Below are 13,452 nucleotides of genomic sequence, written 5' to 3' on the forward strand. Positions count from 1 at the left end.
GGTCTGAGAAAAAAAAAAGGTAGCGGGTACGGGCGATTAAGTCATATGTGAATCAACGGATCGCCCCGCCGTTGAAGTATGCATCGAATAGTTTTGAAGCGGGCAATCCCATTTGAACAAGTGCGAAAGCCATTCCTGAATCACCCCATACTATTCCGGATAGCTGAGCAGACAAGTCACTCTTCATTCCTCTTAGATTCCTGACGTTATCAATCACGAGTGTGTATACGCTTACATCATGCGTATATTGTCCGAGTCGATCCCCGTCTGCACCCCTGATAGACCCCATATATAGTAACGAGGCTGGGCATACAGCATATTCATTTGATATTGATTCTAAGCCCTTATGTATTTTTTACAATTATATTGTACACCCTGCTTGTGGAGTTTGCCATAGGTATGAAATCACTCCTACTTTGACAATTAACCACTCCACCCACTATGCCGAAAATCAATTGGAAAAAATATATAAGCTTACATTACGAAGGAGACTTCATATCCGAATGAGAAAGCCTGATATACAATATACGAACTACGTGTAAAAGGTTCAGTAGTCCACGGGCATGTTTCGTATGCTTGCCAGGGCCTGCAATTGCTGTAACCAAGGCAAGAGCCGACTATAGGAAATCGGTAGAAAGAATGCGTTGTGCCTATATACGGCGGTGTACTGAATTAGATGCCAACTCTGAAGGGTGCTCGTTGAGGGGGCGCTAGTGCTCCGCTCTGGCCTGTGACAACATACCAGTTCTTCTTTCGACATCGTATATTAGTCGAAAGGGCTGAGGCGCATTCTACTTATTTGCTCTTTGACCTATGGCACCGCCTACCGCCTCCAAAATTACACATAACCCCAGTCATTCATCGTTCACTCCGAGCATTATGGACTGGAATAACTACACTGGACATACCGATAGCCACAACTCCCCCGACGCGACGGATGCAGAGTTTCGCTGTGATCTCTGTAACAAGGCCTACGGACGCCGTACGTTTTCTATTTGCGTGCATGCAATCGATCTGTTGGATTTAATTTTTGACGTATCCGACAGGGGATCTCCGGGACCGACATCGACGTCGCTGTGCCAAAACATTTGGCCAGAAACGCGCATCAAAGCGCAAGTCTTGTGAAACATGCGTCCAAAAGAAGTTGCGCTGTTCATTGACCCGCCCAGCCTGTAGTCGATGTATTCAGATGGGCACAACCTGTCACTATCCCAACACGTCTTTGACATCTCCAACATGGGGAGATCAAGACACGGGCCGGGAGCATATGTCGCCCATGGAAGTAACTCTGGAACCGACATCCATGGGTTTGACCTCTGTTTTCCCTGTCTCAGCCATGACCTTGCCCGGGGACGGCATCACCTGGAGCCCACCACTGCATAATGTCGGTTTTATCCATGATGAAACTGGCTTTCCTAGCCAGGCTACATGGCCTGATCCATCATCAGACTTTGTGGATTATCTGCACGACCAGACGTCCTCCTTTCTTGCGCCGGAGGAAAAGTCCAAGGAACCGCACTCATTAGATAACAATTCTCTATTACTTTCGCGGGATTCGCTAGACCTCTCCTTACCACCCCTATCCTTGTCGGCGAGCAGTAGTCACCAGGAGCCGTCCGCGGGACGTGACGACTTAGAGACCTCCGACTCTGGTGTCTCCGGGGATGTTACAAGTGTTTTTGCTAGCTCCTTTGTCCCGGATTTGTCCGATACAACACTGCGAGACACAGCCAGTCTATCTCAGGAGCTTTTCGGGATCCTGCGCGACTATTCACGAATGATGATACAGCCTAACTTCTGGTCCCCCTTCATCCACCACAGTCTCTATCGGTGCTCTAAGAACGGCATGGCTGAGCCCCTCGGCATTGCCGTTGCCTGTGTATCGGCATATTTGAGCTCTGTCGAGTCCAGCGTTGACTTCGTTGACAACATGATCAACTCGCAACGTGAGCGGCTAGTCCGCGAGTTTCATCTTTACAGCGACCGCCCGGAAACCTGCCTCGCCGCCCTGCATGCTGTTTGCGTATATCAGATCTTGGGACTCTTTGGGGGCCCGTCTGTAGAATCCCCCAGATCGGGTTATAGCACGCCCTTCAAAGATAGGAATGAGCGACGTCGCGAAGACTCGGGCAACGCTGCAGAACTCCACGGTTACTTTTTCCTGAAGGCGAGTACTCTACCGTTCCTCCCTGTTCCCTTAAATCCGCACCACTGATTCTTCGATTGCCGCACAGATGACCCGGCGCCTCTGTAAACTGCACCAAAAGGCCCTCGAGCGAAACGAAGCAGGCTGGTCCGAGTGGAAATTTGCTGAATCCCTCCGTCGCAACGTCTTCTTCGTCCACGTCGTTAATATACTCGCCGCCGAAGCCCGGAAGCTGCACCATGACTACTTTGAGCCGTTGAATGATGCCATGATTTTACAGATGCCCCTTCCAGCCCCGGAGTACATGTGGCGCGTCTGCAGCGATGCAGAATGGCAAGTCGCCCGCGAACACGCTCGCCCGACATCACCTGCCCCGTCTACCCTCCAGGACTTACTCGACCTGGACCGTGCGGGAAAGTTGGACGTCGCGATACTGCAACCTTTAACAAGGATGATTCTGGCGTGTCATAAGATTCGGGCTAAGTATGACGGGGATGAATAAATGGGCCACATTGGATGTATATGGGTCCTCTGTCCATTCCTCTTCTTTTATTGTGTTCTTTAACTTATTGGAGGCTTGGCCTTCTGGGTCCTATTGGTGCAATATTGCAAGATGTCTCTACCATGTTGGGGTTTCTATGTTTATCAATATCCGTCCTATGACGGTCATGAAATGGTCTGGAATTAAAACGTTTACTGGAATTTCTATATGTAAAACCAATACTTTGGCGAGAACTTCTAGCCTCTAATACTCCGTACTTATCTATTCTCTAATATCCTTATACTCTGCATGGTACAGTCAACTCCGGGCTGAGGTGAAGAAACAAAAGACATCATTATTAGAGATTGAGGCTCAAATGGAAAAGCTTTTTATACATATTTATCACATACATCATTATGTCACAACCTATATACAATATATATAAGCCTCAGGGGACGTGATTCACTGTACACTTCATCACGTAGCACAATTTCCAAGCACTCCTTGGCCCCAACATCCTATCTGAAAGAAGTCATTGCTAAAGGAACGGTTGACCCTATCGCCATTGCTTCAAAATATACGCACATCTTTGTCAATATTCATCCTTTTATCGACGGCAACGGACGTATGTGTCGTCTGATTTTGAACTCGATACTCCTTAAGCTTGGCAGTTTTCTTGTGTGCATCGGCGAGGAAGAGAACCGCTCTCTTTATATGGAAGTCGCTAGCAATAGAGGGGCATTGGAAGATACGTATGGAGATCTTGATGGAGAAGAGAGACCGGTTATGCACAGGGAGCTAGGGAGTTTTGTTATGTCTCATGTCAAGGAGAGAATGCGCGGGCTGGTTTCTAGGCTTTCGTGAAGTCTCTTTGGTCTGATTTTGGAATATCAAAAATGAGGTTTATCTTTCTATAAGTTGAGGCTTTCTTGGCCATATATGGATGTAGTGTTTAAACTGCCTATCTCGTATATTAATATATAGAGAGGTTAAAGTAAACACCTGAGATTAAGCGGTACTCCCAGACAATTACACCGATGTAATCTGTCTTCAGAGATAACTAAATTGTCTGAAAGTAGGTATTAGCACCTTGCCCATATATCCACCGTTTTGCCGTCCCAGGGATACTTGTTATTGTAGTAATTCAAGGAGGTGGGTGGTTCATCGTAAGGGGATACGATATGAAGTCTAGCTAATATTCGCCCAAGCTCCGGTAACAATGGATGACTTTTAAGCAAGAACAAAATTGCTTTGATTCTGAGCTACAGGGATATAAGACTTTCTACCAATGCAAATTTGGGAGCTTGTGGATGTACGCTACTTTGACTTTCGATATCAGGGTTGCAGTGTGTGGCAACCAACTAGCTTTAATTACTGTGTGTGACTCGCACACCGTCTGAAAAAGGAACAGTCGGTATGATAAGAGTAAAAGGTAATATCATACTGTATGCGTTAAACTTTGAACATAGATATGATAGAAGCGATTACCCAAGGAAGCAGAAAACAACCACCGCAATGAAAACAATCCCAATGCAATACCCAACTAGAATGAACATGCCGAAATCAGAAATGTCCCTTAAAGCCACCATGCTTCACACCACCCCAGACAATGAATTTGGGTTCGAATCCCTTACCAGCCTTTTTAGTCTGGCCGAGATCACCATTCTCCGGCAGGAGCACAACGTTCTCCGGATACAGCTTGCCAAGAGTTGCGAGAGCAATGATGGGCTCCACGGTTGGGATAACATGGACACCGCCCTGTTTTGCGGTGATAACACCACGCTCGGGGTGTAAGAGAATGTCCAGGGCCGAGTGGACAATAGCAGACTGAGCTGGGAGGTCTGCCTCCTTGCCCACAAGGGCCTGGTAGGCGTAGCGGTGACCGCGGGCAATCTGACCGATATCGACACCGATGCACTTTCCGTTGTTAAACTCGAGGCGGAGCTCTAGTTGACGGATAGGAGTGGAGTAGGTCGAGGGTACCAGGCCAAGACTGGCATTCTGAACCACAGGAGATGCGGACTCGGAGGGGAAATTCAGCAAATCGTCGGCCGGCACCTCGGATCCAGGGGAAATCTCCGGACGCGGGGCAGTATAATAATCAGGAAATTCGTAGTCGAACAGGATGTCCTTCTGAGATGGATCGAGCTTGGCGGGGATATACTGTAGCAAGTGGAAATGGGTATCTCCGCCGCTCAGAACAGCGGGCAGGATGGTGCCATGCTCATACTGGAAACCATAACCACCGGTGTCGGTTCGGGGCAGATCTGGTGCCAGAAGCGCTTTAGCATATGCTAGGACCGACACCTGAGTCACGCTCTTGGTGACAAGGGTTGTCAGGAATTGCGCCCGACTGGGCTCTAGATGACGAATTCCCCGGGCAGCCTTGCCGTCGATGGGAATCAGGACCTCATCGAAGTTTCGGAACGGCAGGAGAGCATCACGAAGCAGTACCATCTGGTGCATGTATTCATTGAACAGCTGCATCAGGTGTGGCCGACTGCGATGCCCGAACATGAGGTCGACATTTACTGGGGTAAGCAGATGATTCTCGCATGGGCTGCGGATGTCGAGTTCTGGGTCGAATGGGCCAGTGGAAGCCTCACGCGCCCATTTGACGAGGGTCTTTCCGATTCGATCGGCCTGCTCCTTCATCTCCTTACGCGAGAGATCGGGCACATCCTTCTGGAAGGGCAGGGTGGATTCCCTAGTGTGGGTGGCCAAGTTGGAGGCAACATTGTCGAGGAGTAATGCCCTGGCGGGTCTCTTATCTGGGGCATCCTCGCCTAGACGGTGGACGACCGTGTCTAGAAGGGAAGCAAAGCCCTCGACCACTTCGCGCGGAGTATACACCCCAGAGCGTACGGTCCATGCACGAGGCTGGGGCTCATCGCGAGCACTACCCTCCGATTTTGGGGTTATGGTCTGGCCAGCTAGGATTCCCCCTAGGCCAGCGAGGCGGTAGATGGCGTTTTCGGCCACAGGTTTGATCATGGTTGCGTTGATCATTCCGAGGATGAAGAAGCTGAGAAGGAGGATATTCACAGGCCTGAATTCTCTCATTAGTTCGATGAAGGCCTTTCTATTTCCCCTACTTAACTAAGAGTGATTAGTAATTGTATCCTGGGCTTTTCGGAGGATCGTGGTCAGTTCGCAGATTCTTGGTCAATCACGACCACCCATCTCCGACCCGCTACCATCCAAGTCCAGCCATTCCAGTGGGAGTTGCAGAAGGAACACAATCATTACAACGTTGTTTTAGCCTATAGCCTGTTATATATGGTTGCACAATCGACATCTCCGACATTTTGAGCCAAGAGAGCGTAAGCTTAAGTGTCCATGCCTCCGGCTGCAGAAGAATTTGTATATCCCCAGGTTCCCCGAAATCTACTGGACTTGACCACCAAATATTCTCAGAAATAGCTTGTTCTGCGCTGAGTTGACATTGGATCCAGTTTTGCCCTGGCAAATCCCCATCTCAATCTTCGCCAGCATGACCTCCAGCAGTTTCCTGAGAGCCAGGGGCGAAATGATCACTTCGACATCATTGACGAACGCTTCTTGGTCTGGGGTCTGAAAAAGGTCGAGCGGCTTCCTATTGGGTGCAAACTGGGAAATGTTCTGAAGCCTGGTAGTCGCATCCAGTTGGTCGAGTGCAATGGATCTCCCCAGAATTCTAAGCTCCAGGTCTTTGTACGGATTCCTACGTCAAAAGAATCATATTAATGTGTCTATATCAACTTTTCCTTATAGTGTGGTTCTTTTTACGCAATATCTTGCTGCTTGGGGGGATTTAATAAATTCATGACTGAGATATATATATTCCGAGGATTTGATGTAAAGACCAATGCGATCATGGCGTTGAGCCAGCATTGTCTTTGGCCCCCAAGCGCATCAGATGATGTGCTCAAAGTAGTTAGAAGCCCTGACTCCCCACGTTCTATCTTTAATATGTACGTGAGGTCTATGTGAACTCTTCTAAGTACCCCTAAACAGTCACAACTATGCCCCGACGATCCATCCGCCTGCTAGGCTACACCACCGCCGCTACCGGCATAGCCAGCTACGGCATCCACCGTGGACTTTGCCATCTCGAAGAAAAGTACCCAGAACTTCCTCCCGCAGCGGGTAGCAAGGCCCTCCGGAAACCTCAGAACCCAAATACCCAGCACTGCGCATATGCCAACATCTATGCCGCACAAATACCCCTACAAAACCTTGACGCACGCGTCCCAAGCCTAAAGACACCAACAAAAACAGAGCTCGAGTATGCATGGGCTAGATCCGTCCTCGGAGGCAAGATCTTACGAGCTGAGGGCTTTATCGTCGGTCTATTCACTAGCTTCCGCTTCACATCAGGCGATACAGGGAACTCAGCGGAAGGATTCTTGCCAGACAAAACCACCGGCGCGCCGCGCCCTCTGCTTAATGGTTTATTGCAAGTGCAGCGACTCCCTTCTGTTGACGCGGACAGTAACGGACTATTGGTCTCTTCGGAATTGCCGGACGGACCCCGTGAGTTCTTTGAGAAGATTGCGCGGTGGGGGTATCCTTGGCGCTTGATGTCATCTCTCCGACATGAGATGAGTGTCTCGGAGCCATTCCAGATGAATGGACAGGGGATGTTTGTTGAGGTTAGGTTTTCAAGTGCGCACGATTATGAGGTTGTGGATGCAGAGGGTGAGATGGGGAAACAGAAGACTGTTCCAGATTGGGTTCTGAGGTTGCATCGTGGGTTTGCTATGTTTGTGCTTGATTCCGTTGTTCGAGAGTTGCAGCGGGATGCTAAGAAATAGTCCCCATCTCAAAATGGGTGGGTTGCACTTTTCAAGATCTTCACCTCCCACTACGGAGAGCTCGGTAATGCTGCCGGCATACCTAGACCTGATAGCATCGGGCACCTCGGCTTGCAGCGGAATTTATCATCCTTTGGAAGCTCAACAGATCTCTGAGCGACTACTCATTGACCTTCACTTCACTGTTACACCCCACTCTACGATATCCAACTACCTATTCTTTACAATTCTCGTAGGAAATTCTTTCGATACCTTCCGAGGGAGCAGATGCGGCAAGCCACGGCCTTACGTTAAGGCGATGCTGTCTTGGCATTAATACATTGATCACAAGTCCATTTGTTTCTTGCACTTTAGCCCTTGAACAAACATCATGTCCAACCATATAAACCTTTGTCAGATACACACCTTACCACGCAGTATCAACATTTTCCCAAATATCAGACCAGACCCATCTATTCCTCCCCACCTTCATTATCACCGCCCACAACTGCAACACAAGGATTTCCATTCGGAACAATGGTCCATGCCTCAAACCCATTGTACAAATAACAGACATCCCAGCCATTGGTAATTTTGCCCAGCAGGCCACTCTCCCCGCCGGAACAGTCAGGCGAGCTGAACATGCAAAGATCGTACCGGTCTTGCTGCGAGGGGCTCTTCCATGAGATACTCTTGACGTTTGTTGAGTTGTATTCGGCAGTATTCAATGCCTGACAGTCACGCGATTTTGCGCCAGAGTAGTGGAGAATGGAGTATTGGATATTGTTCACAGAGCTGTTGCAAACCGGAGGTGCTTCACTAAGGAAACGGAAGTCCCACTACTAAACATTAGCACGTTTGACTCGGGATTTGATTTCTTTGACGTACAGCTCTGTAAGCAAGGACATTGAGATCTTCAGGGTTAGGCAGTGCGTTCACCCTCCAGGGAGAGACGCCAACCAGTGTCAGGCACGCAGCGAGAAATTTCATTATGCTATAGTCGGTGCAATCAAGTAAGAAGTATGGAACGAGATCAAAAAGAGTGAATGGAATGTTTATTTGAAATATCCAGGAACAGGCGCAGAATTGCTTCTTTTTCAACACTCATATCCCAGTCAGACTATTTTAGAACAAAAGGGCACCTGCAGAAGCGGAGTCTGCGCCTCCAATCACATTGACCGAGAGCCAGTCGAGACTCCATCGGCTCGAGGACAACTCCGTTTACCTGCAGCGAAAATGCAACTGAAAGAACTCGACCAACGAAAAGCTAGTACGGAGTACTCTATAGAGGGTCTCGGATAAGTCTGTTCTTGGCATCGGGGATAAGCGCTAAAGTTTTTGGGCTTCTCATTGGACAGAGTATTGTCAAGGTCTTGATTTCTGAAGGGTTGTATCGTATATGCTGCGGTGCGGCTCGTCCGGACCTGATCTCGGAATAAAAGGCGAATATGCCATTTTTGTGGTGGTTGTCTCGTCAATTCAGGAACACGGCGAATGAGCGCTTGCTTGGCTTAAGAACGACACGGGTTTGATACTGGCTTACGCGCAGCTTGGAATATAACCAGGAGATTGCGTTCTTCAGCCGGTCATACGGGTTGATGACCGTGTGGTTAGGCCCTGGCCTCCATGGCTATCTGAATTGTCGATGGGGGCGATGGAAATCCTTGGTTGCAAATGCCACGGTTTCCAGATGGCTTGAAGTCGAGCGTGATATTGCTTGCTTTATCGTGTAACTGTCTCAATGTGTTTATTGACACTTCGGGTTGAGTACCCGGGCTGGTTAAACAGAAAGAAGTACAGAACTCTGCGAAGCTCTTCGCATATCTGGACAAAAGAGGCTCTCTCTCCCGATGTGCACTACCTGCATGCATGAATCTATTTTTCTATAACAGATACAATAATGCCTCATGTATTATGCTTTGCCTGGAGCTTTTGATGCTATCCAAAAATGAAAAGAAGACGTAGGTTCTGCTTACCGCAAGAGAGGAATTCCGGAATTTATCGGTTATACCTTTCAACTTCTTGTCTAGTCTCGTCTTTCTGGTGTAATCCTTTGGTCCGTAACCGATCACGTACTAAATACCTCAATAAACGCCTCTGCCACAAAGATCCCCCACGCACCATATCTCGACATAGGGGCACTCGAAATCCTGTCACCAGCTTGGAGCTCTTCTACCCAGTGCCTCTTCTTGTACGTCAATTCATCTTATAAAGTCTCATCTTCTTGCTGCCATGCACGTTGCTTGCTAGGCAGATGTTATTATATGTGGCAACAATTGGGTCCCACTGGATCAAGATGGGCAATTGTACCACATGCATCGTGAAGCATCTGGGCGGCATCAAAACAGTGATGCCCCATGGCAAGCGCAAGTGGATTTGACAAATCTTTCTCTACATCCAGCGTGGACTTGTTCGCGAGTAGCAACTCAATTACCTCCAAGTTTCATGTCCTGGGACTTATCGACAGACTTCCGGCAAATAACTTCGTCTCTGTCAAGTAGCCATTAACGTGAGCCGTGGGCTAGGTTGGTCAATAGCTGGCTATGGATCTTCAAGTAGCGGTGGGGTGAGCCACTGGGTTATCTTCGACGTATTTTGCTCGTACAACTCCGACGCCTTGGCTGATAAATTAGACACTGGCACCGTCAGATCATCGACCAGGGAGCGTGTCTGAAGTCAAGTCTGCTGGCTTTCGCTGATGAGCTTGTTGTTGTCGAGACCGAGATCAACAATGAGGTTTTTTAAAGGAATATCAACTCTGCGACAAAGTTCGTCGACCGCGTGAAACAAACAACCCATATTGGATAGTTCTGGGAGCACTCTTCAACTTCTCCAGTAACGATCGTTTGGGACCCTTATCTTTTTGCCCAGAGTATCTCCGAACCTCGCGTTGAGTCGTCTCCAAACCGCTCTACAGAATCTTCAAGGGTGTCAAGCCCTTGTGATGCCCACTGTAGAGTCGATTCGTGTTTTTTTTTCAGGTGCTGAAGAGAACTGACCAGAGACAAAAGATATGCACTATCCTGTTGGCAATGTTCCGGGAGCCGCCGATCTCTTTCAGCGAAGCAGCCACGTTCCTCAAGGAGCTGGATGGCGCTCAAAAAGTCACCGGCAGAATCCAAAAGACATCGCTCGAGGATAGACGTGGTAAATCCCGCAAGCGAATCTTCTATCTAAAAATGATTTCACTTGTGGACAGAAATCCCATCCAAACGATTAGCTTAAGACTCAAAGCGAGGTGACAGCTTTGTCCCCCTCATATAGAGCAAATGGCATTAGCCATTGGGCACTTTCTCGCATCAATGCCTGATCACTACCTACACAACATGGGCAAATGAGACTGATGCCACATAAAAGCTCAGCCTCTCATCGTGATTAGTGACCAGGAGACCTAGAAGCTCATTTGATATGTTTCGTGGCATGAATCCCCGTGTGCGAACACCCCCGTTAAAAGCGCGATGTGCGAAAAGAATGCCTTGTCTAAATTATTTATTTATTCAATCTATAGAATATCCCAGACAGAGGGGATACAAAGACATTAAAGGCCGTCACTACACACCAGGAACCACAGTCGAGAAACTTATCACTCCCGCTGGGAATTAGACGTCAACCGCCAAGCCCGGAGAGGCAGGTCCTGTAGCTTTTGCGCAGCCGGTTTGATAAACATAATGAATGTGAGCGTGCCAATGAGCACACAGAGTATGTTGGTCATATAGTACCCGTCACGGTCGATGCGACAGGTACCGCCGCCGTTGATGCAGCGGTTCTTCTCTGGCTCGAGGGCGCAGGAGAATGACGTCGTTATGAGGGCATCTTTGAGGGAGTCGGCAGCCGGGGCGATGGCTGGGGGAAGACATGTTGCTTCTGTGAAGATGTCGACGAGTTTGAGGACAAAAATGCGGGGGAATGTTCCACCAAGGTTGGAGACACTGAGGATATGTTAGCGTGATGTAAGGGAGAGGGCAGATAGTAGGACTTACGTGGCAAGAAGAGTCATGTACGTTCCGCCAATGGCTGGGTCCGCAATGCGGGCGTGGAAGGCCGAGATGGCGACGAACATGACCGTGTTCATGAAGGTTGAGAGGACATGCTCGCCAATTACTGTGACCATGTACCACATTGGCACTTCGGAGGCAGTGGGGTAGATCATGACAGTAAATTGGGCGAGCACGGCGGCTGCCAGTCGTCCAATAAAGGCCCAGCCCCAGAGGCGCATTGCTCCGTAGTTGGTTGACCACTGGCCCGCATAGTAGCCCAGCATGATTTCAAAGGGGAAGTCGATCAACACAACCAGGGCCATGTTGTCTTGGCCAAAGCCCTTATCCAGGAGCTTGAGACTAGTGACTCCGTCATTGGCCTGGAAGCCGATCTTGGCAATGAGATGAATCAGAATGATGGTCTGGATGTTCTTCAACTTCAGAACGCTCCACATGCTTTTATACACATCCATAATGCTGTCACGTTCCTTGGTGCGTTCTTCCTTCTTGAGGAAGGCCAGACCACACGTCACGATCAAATAAGCCCAGCCCCAGAAGTTGAGATAAGTGCCGAGGGAGAGCAGACCGCCCTCTCCGGGGATGGTTCGGAACCATCTGTTTGCAAAGTCCTTCGAGTTGAAAGCCAAGAAGACAGTGTAGGACAGGAAGTGGCCCGCTGTCAGACCGACGGTTTGGGCAGTCGAGGCATAGGATATATTAGGCGGGGACATCAAAGTGATAGCCCATCCATCCACAGCAATATCCTGGGTGGCACAGAAAAGCACCAACATAAACCACCAGTATGTGAATTTCCAGACCCCCGCGCCATTATCCGCACCGGCCTGGACCATCATATCTTCGATATGGCCACCCATATAAATCATAGCTAATCCGGCAATCACCTGCACGGGCGTGATCCAGCTCTTGCGCCGACCAAAGCGCGTACTCCACACAGCATCGACAATAGGACTCCAAAACAATTTGAGCGAGTATGGGTACGAGGCGAGCGAGAAGATTCCAATCTGGCCGTATGAAAGGTAGGGCTTGAGCAGGAATGGTACAGAGCCGGTGGCTAGGCCCATGGGGATTCCTTGGAGGAAGTATAACAAAACTAGCAGCAGGAAGTTGCGTCGGTCACTGCGCGGTAGGTTGTGAAAAGTTGTATTTGTCTGGATCGGGGTTTGAGGCACGATCGGTTCATTGTCGAGGGAGAAGGAAGGTCTTGACATAAGGTTGGCTGTTCTTTCGGCGGAGGTCTCCGTGGATGGCGTGTCCCTCCTGCGCATTTCGATGCTGTTATTCATCTTCCCATTCGCACGTCCGTTTGACCCGGTAGCAACTTTTAGACTGGGTTTGGACCGGCGCTTCGAGAGGGTCGCGTTCTTGCGTGTCATTGAATGTTATGTTATGGTAGGGAGAGATCGCCTTCGTCAACTTCGTCCTGATTGGATCGAGGACCGAAGTTGGTATTATGATATTGAATGAAAGGGATGGGACAGGTTCAGCTGTGAAGAGGCCAGATTCAAATACCCTGTCTTGTATGAATCCGAGAATGAAGGAGTGAATGAGGGATATGAAAAGAAAGAAACCTCATGGATGTTTGGTGGGGGATCGAACCGGATGACAAAAAGGCATGAGGCAAGCTGGCCTCTTGGCTGTGCAGATCCGGGGAGCCGGGGGAGTTATCTATTTTAATCTTTTACATAAAAATCCTTGAACGTGGGTATAGACAGACATATTCTGAATCTGATCTTGATATGTATTGTCTTTACTTTGGCACACACATAGCACTTAATAACTACTATGAGGTCACCACGTCAACACACTCGGCAGGGTTAAGCATTCATATCAGATTAATATCAGATCAATATACTCCATAGTCAAAGCACACCTTCAGCCTAGACACCATTGAGGCTTAGTCCACTACCAGGATCTGCTCAGGCGTTTAGATCTCGCATAAAATAACATCGGCTGAGCCAACCTAGACATCTGATCGCGTCAGATGTTGACATGATCACGTGTCACAAATAAACAACTCCAATCCCCAATTCCTCCACCACGCATCTCGCTTAC

The 13,452-nt window shown here is 48.9% G+C and overlaps 5 protein-coding genes across 5 annotated transcripts; 2 read left to right on the top strand and 3 right to left on the bottom strand.

Moving 5' to 3' along the window:
- Positions 1-879: 879 nt before the first annotated feature.
- N7447_008552 (Zn(II)2Cys6 transcription factor domain-containing protein) lies at positions 880-2,648 on the top strand (the record flags this gene model as incomplete). Its single annotated transcript, XM_057232814.1, has 3 exons — positions 880-982; positions 1,047-2,191; positions 2,235-2,648. 3 exons carry the CDS (start codon positions 880-882, stop codon positions 2,646-2,648), a joined length of 1,662 nt encoding a protein of 553 aa, XP_057082356.1.
- A 1,542-nt stretch (positions 2,649-4,190) lies between these two features.
- On the bottom strand, positions 4,191-5,690 carry N7447_008553 (uncharacterized protein; the record flags this gene model as incomplete). Its single annotated transcript, XM_057232815.1, has 1 exon — positions 4,191-5,690. One exon carries the CDS (start codon positions 5,688-5,690, stop codon positions 4,191-4,193), a length of 1,500 nt encoding a protein of 499 aa, XP_057082357.1.
- Positions 5,691-6,631: 941 nt separating this feature from the next.
- On the top strand, positions 6,632-7,423 carry N7447_008554 (uncharacterized protein; the record flags this gene model as incomplete). Its single annotated transcript, XM_057232816.1, has 1 exon — positions 6,632-7,423. The coding sequence occupies one exon, from the start codon at positions 6,632-6,634 to the stop codon at positions 7,421-7,423; it is 792 nt and encodes a 263-aa protein (XP_057082358.1).
- A 452-nt stretch (positions 7,424-7,875) lies between these two features.
- On the bottom strand, positions 7,876-8,392 carry N7447_008555 (uncharacterized protein; the record flags this gene model as incomplete). Its single annotated transcript, XM_057232817.1, has 2 exons — positions 7,876-8,241; positions 8,291-8,392. 2 exons carry the CDS (start codon positions 8,390-8,392, stop codon positions 7,876-7,878), a joined length of 468 nt encoding a protein of 155 aa, XP_057082359.1.
- Positions 8,393-10,985: 2,593 nt separating this feature from the next.
- N7447_008556 (SD08430p) lies at positions 10,986-12,773 on the bottom strand (the record flags this gene model as incomplete). Its single annotated transcript, XM_057232818.1, has 2 exons — positions 10,986-11,331; positions 11,383-12,773. The coding sequence occupies 2 exons, from the start codon at positions 12,771-12,773 to the stop codon at positions 10,986-10,988; spliced, it is 1,737 nt and encodes a 578-aa protein (XP_057082360.1).
- Between the last annotated feature and the right edge of the window lie 679 nt (positions 12,774-13,452).

Source organism: Penicillium robsamsonii, assembly GCF_028829455.1.
Source record: "Penicillium robsamsonii strain IBT 29466 chromosome Unknown utg000005l_segment0_segment0, whole genome shotgun sequence".
In the NCBI taxonomy this organism is placed as follows: domain Eukaryota; kingdom Fungi; phylum Ascomycota; class Eurotiomycetes; order Eurotiales; family Aspergillaceae; genus Penicillium; species Penicillium robsamsonii.